Below are 9,826 nucleotides of genomic sequence, written 5' to 3'. Positions count from 1 at the left end.
AGTGGTTCGGGCTGGTGCTGGGCTCGGCGCAGCGCCTGGAGTTCATGTGCGGGCTGCTGGACCTGTGCAACCCGCTGGAGCTGCGCTTCCTCGGCTCGTGCCTGGAGGACCTGGCGCGCAAGGACTACCACTACCTGCGGGACTCGGAGGCCAAGGCCAACGGCCTCTCGGACCCGGGGTCGCTGGCAGACTTCCGAGAGCCCGCCGTGCGCTCGCGCCTCATCGTTTACCTGGCGCTGCTGGGCTCGGAGAACCGGGAGGCCGCCGGCCGCCTGCACCGCCTCCTGCCCCAGGTGGACGCGGTGCTCCGGAGTCTGCGCGCGACTCGGGCCGAGGGCTCGCGGGGCAGCGTGGAGGACGAGCCGGGCGGCGAGGGCGAGCGGGACGCGGAGAAGGACGGCCCCGGGCCGGAAGGCGGCGGCTGTGCCGCGCTCGGGTCCGGGAGCGGGCTCGGCTTCAGGGCCCAGGAGGAACTGCTGCTGCTCTTCACCATGGCTTCGCTGCACCCGGCTTTCTCCTTCCACCAGCGGGTCACCCTGAGGGAGCACCTGGAGAAGCTCCGCAGCGCGCTCCGGGTGGAGCCCGAGGACCCGGAGGTGGAGCCTTGCAACTTTGCGGGCTCCAGAGCCCAGGTAAGGCGCTTGGGGATGCGGAAGAGCGTCGGTGCGGTTGGCAGCTCCGGCCTCGCCCTCCGGGGCTTCGGCGTGCAGCCGGGACCCCAGCCTCGTGCAGGTGTCTGGGAATAACCACACCCCAGCACTCGGCCCAGGGTAGTCCTCATCATGTTCTTGGGCGGCTCAGTTCCAGTCACCCTCGTGCACGTAGAGCAGCCACCCGCCATAACAGAATGCTCTCGAATTCTCCTCCAATGTGCACGAGTTGTCACGGAAGACGTCGAGTCCCCCTGACCCTAGACCTCGGATGAGGAGGCTCGTGGGACATTTTGGGATTTGGGCACTAGGTGCAGGGGGGAGAGCCAAGCGCTAGAGGGGCCTGTCAGCCGCAGTCTAGCCCTGGGTGGGTCAGACAGCCTGCCTAAACCGCCTTAGCCCATGGCACTCCCCTTGCCTGTGGCATTAGTGTGTGCCAGTTAAGGGGTTCGAATAGGTCTTTTGGCTTCTACTCAGAACTTTGTATTCCCTGAAGGGAAGAAAAAAAAAAAATGGAGACCTAAGAATTGGCTGATCAAAGTACTAACACCAGCCATCTGGGTAAGAGGCCTGGGATGGCCTGGCTAAGCCTTTAACAGACTGCCAAACAAGCTTTCCTGAAGGGCTTGGTTTCTGCTTCCAGATTTGGGTCTGGTGATCTCTTAGGTCTTTACTATAGGCGTTGACGTTGTTTAAAAGAGTTATTAAAACACCACGGAGTACATAGGAGTCCGCTTGTCGCAAACATTAAAGAATTTTTACAGTCCTGAAAGCAATTTAATTAGGCCCAATAAACCACTTAAGACAGTTTAAAGGAGGATAGGGCTACGTTTCAGTTGCAGTAAAAACTGTAGATTAAAGATCTTAGTTTTTTGTGAAAAGTGTTGATTTAGATGCCATGCTTTTCCACTTTAAGAAGGGGGATTTCCTTTCCTTCCTTGCTTGAAAGTTAGCATGTATCAGCAGTCATTCAGTATCCTAGACTGAGAATTATGCTTCACTAATGATTGTGTAGACTCATTACCCAAGAACCCGGGTGTTCCTGATCAGTCTCAAAGGACCTTAGACATAATGTTGGCTGAGGACATAAGGCATTTGTGAAGTGATAGTTTTTGTTCTGTTATAAATCTTACAAAACTCAGAGGTAGTAAAGCTGGAACCTTTCATTTTCTTGGTGATTGTAAAATCATACCATCTTCTAGAGACTCTACGACCAGCATCCACGTGTGTGTAATGATGGTAAAAGCTTCATTCACCCTTCAGCCTACTCACTAAGTGTGCCTGAAAAGACACCACGGAGCTGTTAAATTTAGAGAAGAGAACATGAGTTTGGAACGTGTTTTCTTGTCACAGTATAAAGATAACCTTGAATTTGGTCTGATGAAAATGTCCCACAATGGAACAATTTACATAATTCCATTCATACTATACCAACACAGGTAGATCACTGATTGCAGAATTTTAACTTTGAGGAGTCTCCTTTTCCTTCCTGTTGCTTTTAATGTATTGTGTAGCAGACTGAGGGGTAGGTATGTCCTAATGAGAGTACTGAGATTTTTATCTTGACTGCAGAGCGTGGCCTTTTCTGGCCATCAGTGAGTGCTGGGAGGAGTGGATAAAGAAGATTGGGCATCCTGCCATTAATTTCAGCACATCATCACTTCTCAGGAAGTGGGAGTGCGGAATAAATCCTGCGGATTTAAATGTGCTACACTGGGGCTATTGCTTCGCGCTTGGTATGCTGCGCATGTTTCTCCAGTAGTAGTTGATGAACCAACCATTTATGCCTGAAACACCTACGGTCCCACCTTGTGGACGGGTGTGCGTGGGGAGGAGGCTATTGTGTGGTCCCCAGGTCCTCCAGCTGACGCCCGTTTTGGCCCTGATGTTTGAGCGGATCTTGTTGCTCACAGCTGTCATTCTTGAGGCTGCTGGTGCATGTGGACTGTTTCAAGTGCGGAGTCCCGCGGTCCAGCCCAGCTGTTGCTCGGCCTTCGATGACCTAAGAGCACGCTAGGGAGGGCGCGGGCGGATTCGGCAGGGAGGAGACTAGAGCGCGCTCCGGCCGCTTGTGAAGGCGCGGGGTCCACCCGAGGGCGCTGGGGTCGTGTGCCCTCAGACAGCGGGAGTCGGGGCTGCCCCCCCCGCAAGATGGCGGCCGCGCAGCCCACGTGACCAGCGCCGGCCCGCCCTGGCCCCTCCCGGGCCCGAGCCTCCGTGTAAGGCTGGCAGTGGAGGTGGAGAACCACGTGGGCCCAGGGTTGGTGAAGGCTTAGACCTGATACAGGGGAAATTCGTGGGGTTGCACTTAATTGCCCCGGAAGTAACTTTGGCTACAGGTATGCAGCTTCTCATTGCTTACTTGTATTTATTAGTGTTCATGACTAAGAGAAGCATATACGCCCCGAATGGATAAAGAAAAACGATTATTAATTTTTTGTTAAAGTATTCTGGTTCAGAATACTGTTCCTAGTGTTGTGCCTAATAACTATAAAGCGGATTTGTTAATTAAAAAGCAAAAAAAAACAACAACCGAAGACATTTTGGGATAGAACACGTGTCACACAGTGTCAGTAGTTGGTGACAAGTCCACCAGGTATCTGGAGAGTGTGCTTTCTAGTACACGTCAGAGAAACAGGAATAAACATATACAACTGTGGTTTTACCCAGAGTTCATAGCTTTTGAAATGGGATGTGGATGATTCCGTACCCTTACATTATACTGGAACTTCAGTATTGATATTCCTTTTAGGAGACTTAAACTTAAGTCTCACTTTCTTCCCAGCTGCAGGAGACAGTTTTGCCTTGTAACTTAGGCTCGGCTCGAACTGGGGCTCCCCCTTTCCCTCCCTCAGAAGTATGGAATATAGGTATGATCTATCACATTGACTAGAAATTATTTTTAAAGTACACTAGTAGTACATAGCCTATGGTAAGCCATTGCTGGAATATATTTTACAGTGAAGTGTGATGGGACAGTAAGTGGGTTTTGCCTGAGCTTTTCTCCCTTGTTGAAGTTCTTACACTGGGTCTGCCTCCTAGGTGGTAGAAGGGAAATGGATGTGGCACAGCGTCTCCAGATGGAGGTGGGAGCAGGAATAGCCCTGTCTGCATGTACAGTGTTTATTGGCTTGGCTGCAGGAAAGAATAAAAGCATCAGCTGTGATATGAAATACTGTTGGAAGAGGCTTTTTATAATCAGGTAGTTGTTATTTTAGTTAGCAGATAATTACCAAAATAAAGTGCACGATTTCCTATGCAATGGTTTTCTCCTGGGGTATAGAAGGAAAACAAGTGCTCTTCCTCCAGCAAGCTAAGTCTGGGCTCTTACACCACGCACCTGCACTGCTTTCTGTACTTTGTGGAGATGGGTGGGAGGTTTGTGTTGTAGAGCTCTGAGAGAGAGAGCACAGGGGGCGGAGGGGCTTTATTGGGAAGGGCCTTCCATTTCTTGCTTTGAGACATTTAACCAGCCAACTTGAATCTGAGCTTTAGTGTCCTCTATAAAATAGGAAGAGTGACTTCCTTCCAGGTTGTGGTGATTGTATTAAGAGCAAGTTGCAAAAAAAATTCATACTGTTTTGAACATATTCTCAGGCTAGTGCAGTATTCTTTAACACCAAGTCATGACTTTGTTTTCAGGAAAATGTGGTCTTTTTATATTTGAGGCTTTTTGTTTTCATACTTAAAGCCCATAGGCTAGAGTGCTCTTACATTCTTATTGCTGTAATTCTAGGTAGCTAGGTTTTCAAGAAGGATACTTAGTTGAAAAGATAGTATTTGAAAGATATTTATATAGGAAAGTTACTTCTGTAATATTTACATTGTTTTTTAAAAAAAAGGCTCTTAAAACTCCCCTCATAGAAGAAGTCTCTTCAGTTACAAATAATTTTTTAGCATTGATTTTAGAACTGTAAATGGAGGGAAACACATATTTTGAATTTAAATGATCATTAACTTTGGTGCAGCTGTAATCTTACATTTTTCACCACCTTTCACATTTAACATTTAAATTTATGTGGAGTCAAGCATGGTGGTACATGCCTGCCTGTAAGCTAACAACTCAGGAGGCTCAGTCAGGCTGGCCTGTACTAAAAAAAAAAAAACCTATTTTATAGTTTGGTTAAGTTACATAATTCATTAGTTCAGAGTGGTTGGGATCCATGCCTGCCTAAGAGCATTTCTGCTTTGAAGCTGTTAGTATAACTTTTTTAGCTTGTTTAATATTTTTCCATTCTTTGAGAAATGTAAAGCTAATCTTCTTTCCTTACACTTGTAATTTTAATATTTGGGAGGCCGAACCATGAGTTTGAGGCCAGCCAGGGCTTTAATATAGAGGGAGGCGATCGAGGGTGGGATGGGGTGGGGAACGGAAGCAAGAGGTACAAGAGGTAGTCTGCTCTGAGTACATCAGTTTGTTGTGTTACAGGCTCTGTTTTTCATGATGAGCGCTGTGTGACAGTACTTTCATAGAGAATTCTCAGCTCACGTGATAATTCTGGTTTGTCTGTGTAAATAGTCAGTGTGAAAGAGAAGTGGCTTGCGGGGTGTTTATTGTAGGTGGTGGAACACCAGCCCTGGGCCCATTTCCTTTTGTTCCTGTGCCCTAGGGAATATTTGACCTTTGATTTCCTGTCTTGTGTCTCTTTAACAAGGGTTTGGGATACATTCAAGAAGTAGTTTATCTGAGGTTTTCCTGTATAGGTATGTTTTGTCTGCACGTACGTATGTGTGCCTGGAATCTTCAGAGGACAGAGAGGGCATCAGGTCCCCTGGAAATGGAGTTGCAGGTGGTTGTGAGCTGCCTTATGGGTGCTAGAAACCAAACCCCAGTCCTTTGTAAGAGCAGCAAGTGCTCTTACCACTGAGCCATCTTTCCAGTCCTTATTTAGATTTTTGAAAATGTCACTTTCCAAGCTTCACAGTGCCCAGTATAAGATGGAGGTGCCCTCCTCATCTTGATTTATATAACTATCTTAAAGATGAGTGTGAAAAGAAAATGTCTTAAACTTCAGTCACCATGGTGTGTTTGATTACCTTGACTGTCTTTCCTCTTTACCCTGACTCTGTCCTTAAGTCATGAAATACTGATGCTGTGTTCATCTGGATCTTGATTCTAGGATTCTAGACATGTACAATAATCCCATAACTAGTTCCCTTGGTTTCAGCTTGTCCATCTCACCTTTTGGGTTCTGCCACCAGATTACATCTTCCTAAATCAATCTTCAGCCATATTATATTTTCTTTCAGTGACTGAGGGACCCTAGGCCTTAATAGACCCTTAATTCAAAGTCCTTGCTGCCCATTCTTTATAAATCTTGCTTTTCATCTCACACAGGGTTCATGCTATCCCCTCACTTGTGAATGTTTGATTATCAGTCTTCTAAGTCTCGGTCAATTCAGAACCTGACTAGCACATATATTCTCAAGAGTTTGGGTACTTCTAGAATTCTTACTACAATTTAAACATATATAACTGACCTTCCTTGTTAGGTCTTTAAATTATCAGTCAGTTATTGATTGATTGATTTTTTTTTTTTCCGAGATAGGGTTTCTCTGTGTAGCCTTTGCTATCATGGACTCACTTTGTATACCAGGCTGGCCTCAAACTCACAGAGATCTGCCTGCCTTTGTCTCTCAGAGTGCTGGGATTACAGGAGTGTGCCATCGTGCTTGGCTCTTATTTTTTGATAGCATTGCATATATCATAATTGCTCAGTCATAATTTTAAACTGAGGCTTTCAAATGTAGCTCTGGAAGTATTGCTTTAAGACTGAAAGTATTGGACATTTTTTATTTTTCCTCACACGTGGTCTTATTTGTACTTCCTCCTTAAGTCTCCCTGGGGGATGCACAAATGGTACAGACCTGGAAGTGATGGTTTACTAGTTGGAGATGTCATAATTATGAACTATTGTCTTGTTGTTTGGATAATTAACTGTATAAAGAGTCTCCTCCAGTGTTTGGTCTCAAGCTTGTGATTCGTATGAGAAGTGGAGGGAGTGAGATAGGGAACAGAAAATACTTTGCTTGTGTTTAGAAAGTTAAAAACTTGACCTTGGTCACTGAAATGAGCACTCTGTAAAATTATGTGGAATTTTTGTGTTTATTAATAAGACTGTCTAAATTGGAATAGTTTCCTAGAGTAAAATTGATTTTTGTTTTAAGTGGTCCTGGAGGGGAAAGTGGTTATGTATGAACCAAAGGCTGTGGTGTTTAGAGTACTATTTGAAGAAAGAAAAACAAAAAAAAGATGTTGCATATTGCAGTGGTGGAATGAAAAGCTGTTGCTTTGTTTCCCTTGTTTGGAGGTAAGTTACTGTCCTCACAGGTGTGCATCCTAAGACAGTGTTTCCTAACTTAACAGCCTTGTATCACTATCAAGGCCCTTAAATTTATAAGCTTAAATTTCTACCTGGTTCCAAGAATGAAAAAGTAACTTTTATTCACCTGATATAATTGTCCTCTCAGAGGCTTTCTGCTGAATATGCTCACTTTTTCTAGTTCTTTCTCAACGCTGGCTACCTGGTTCAACTTGGCTGTTTTGGCTCAGACTCCAAGCTGCCTGATAGATTGTCTTTTTACCGAATTATTCTGCTTGGCCTCATACTAACTTTGGCAAGAGTTCAAATATGGCTTGTTCTGTCTTCTGTGGTTAGCTTGTTCTCTCCCTGCAGCCTGCTTCTCTCCTACTATCCCAGGAAAACTGCCTCTGAAATGCACAAACTCAGCTCCACTGCACTACCTCTCTACTGACTGACCTCTGACTGTCCTCATCTCAGCTGCCCTGACCTGCTCTCTCTTAGGTCGCCACCTCTTTCTTGTGCTATTCTCAGCAGAGTTCTCTGTTCTGTCAAATCTTTCTCTGATTAGTCACTTTGTCCGTTAGTTAGATGTCATTGTTTGAGATTAAAGGTGTGTACTCTAAGGGCTTGTCTGTGTTCTAGCTGAATCACACAGACCTAGAAGGTCTTTGGATGTGATCGGACCAGCCATATTGCTGGATTTAAATCTCTCCACACAAACTAGGAGTGGTGGCTCATACCTTTAATCCCAGCACTCAGGGAGGCAGAGGCAGGCAAATCTCTGTGAGTTTGAGGATAGCCCGGTCTACAAAGTTAGTCCGGGACAGCCAAGGCTACATAGAGAAACCCTGTCTTGAAACTCTCCCCATTCCTACCACCAAAAAAAAAAAAATCCTCTACACAAAAACTCTTCTGTACTGAAGGTGAAGCTGTGGCTCTGCTGTGGGGCTAGAAGTCTGGTGGTTCCTGGGCTGTGTCATACTCTTAGTTTGCTTTCTACCTAGGACCCTTGGTCTTGTCACTCTGCAGTCTCCTCTCATGGGGTAAGGTTGTAAAGGAGAAGAAGTGAAACATAGGTGTGGGCTAGGGAGGGGATGTGCGCAAGCCAAGGTCCTTCCGCACTCCTGGGTTTGTTCTTGTCACCTCACCCCAGCACAGGAATGCGGCGGTTCCTGGTTCTTTCCTTATTCCTTATACAGAAAGGAACTTCACTACCTGTTTGTTTCCTATGTCTTTGGAGTTTTGTATCCAGTGGAGAATTTGTTTTTCACCAGTTCACCTGCCATCCTAACTGGTGGCACTATTTAGATTGAAGCTTCAGAAGCACAGAGTTATACAAGGAAAACATCAAGGTCAATTCTTGGTAAAAACTGCTGCCCTCATTTCTTACATGCTCTCCTGTCTTCTCCGCAGTAAGCTTCTGTATCGGCAATGTTGTGCTTGAGCTTTCTTAGTAGCTCACCCTAACACATTCCGCTTCCCCAAAAGGGGATTATGTCCACAAGTTCACTTTTTAGTAGTCATACGTGCGCAGAGTGCCCGAGGCTCATAGAGAGAATTTCCCTGCCATCCTGTTCCGTCTATCCAGTCCTGCGTAGTTTGTCATTGTTCTCCCCGGTATCGGGTTGAGAAGATTGTGTGTAGAAAGAAGCTGGTGTGGTGGCTGGTCCGAGGGCTGTGGGGGCAGAGTGTAGGTAGTCCACAGCTTACCTCCCTGTACTCTTCTCATTAGTTCGTTTATTTACCCAAGCTGTCAAGTGGCCAGTTCTGCCATCCCCTTGCTGAATCATCTGAGGCTCACATTTCTATTTAAGAAGCCACCAGTAAGAGTCCATAGTCATAGCATAATTCTGCATTATGCATGCAGCTCAATTCATATACAGGAGATGATTTTCTTAATCTAGAACTTGCTTGTATCAGGTGCTGTGGGGAAATTCTCAAGACTTCGCCTTTGGTTAAGCTAACATCAGACTGGCCTCGGGTAGAACAGAAAGGTAGTAAGTATTTCTCAACTTGTCCTTGACTTATTTCTTCCACAAAGCTGGGAACCAGAACTTAATGTGAGAGGTAGATATCTTTCCTATATATTCAGTGACATCAAACAATAGTGCTCGGATTTCGTGGCCTCTCTCTTCTGCTGACTGTCATGTGTGCATGTGAAGATGTAGACAGCATAACTGATGGCCTTTCACATTTGGTACTAATAAACACCAGAATTACATTCTCTACAGCTCATGGTGAACTTTAGAAACAGCTTCTAAATTTAGTCTGAATGATTTCCACAGTATTGGTACCTACCAAGACTTGGAGATAAAAAGAAACTATTTTCAGAATTTATGGGTTGATGGACTTGGTCCTCGTTTATTAAACAGGTTCGTACATAAGCCCTGTAGCACTGAGAGCTAAACTCTTCAGTCCCGGTTCACTTCATTTTGAGGCAGTCTTGCTAAGTTGCTCAGACTGGCCTAAGAGCATTCTGCTCCATCCTCCTGTGCAGCTAGGATTACAGGAGTATACCATCACGCCTAACAATCATGTTCTTAAAAGTTAGCATCAGACTTGTGATTTTAGTTGTTAAGCGAAGTGCTTTCCCATGGTGGTTTGGATAGAATGCTGTGGAAGTAGTATGACTAATTAACTATGCTAAGATATTTCTAACAAAATTTGCTGCCTTGTTCTTTTTAGAATGTTTGGTTTGGTGGTATTGATTATACAACATCATCACAGATTATTCTTTCCCTGTTTTAGATAACCACACTGATGGTCATAAAACCATCTCATTGTGGTTTTGATTTGCATTTTCTTATGGAAATTTATTGTTGCATGTTTTTCATTTGTTTATATTTGAAAGTTTATAGCTTTACCTTAAGC

The 9,826-nt window shown here is 45.1% G+C and overlaps 1 protein-coding gene across 1 annotated transcript in view; it reads left to right on the top strand.

Moving 5' to 3' along the window:
- The window catches only part of Zcchc2 (zinc finger CCHC-type containing 2), a 46,600-nt gene that overhangs the window by 665 nt on the left and 36,109 nt on the right, over window positions 1-9,826 (top strand). The window contains exon 2 of the mRNA XM_055603074.1: window positions 3-632. Coding sequence (XP_055459049.1) covers window positions 3-632 — 630 coding nt within the window. The remainder of the gene's footprint in view (window positions 1-2; window positions 633-9,826) is intronic.

Source organism: Psammomys obesus, unplaced genomic scaffold, assembly GCF_907164565.1.
Source record: "Psammomys obesus unplaced genomic scaffold, mPsaObe1.curated_primary_1811, whole genome shotgun sequence".
NCBI classification, from domain to species: domain Eukaryota; kingdom Metazoa; phylum Chordata; class Mammalia; order Rodentia; family Muridae; genus Psammomys; species Psammomys obesus.
This window is presented reverse-complemented; position numbering and strand designations above follow the sequence as displayed.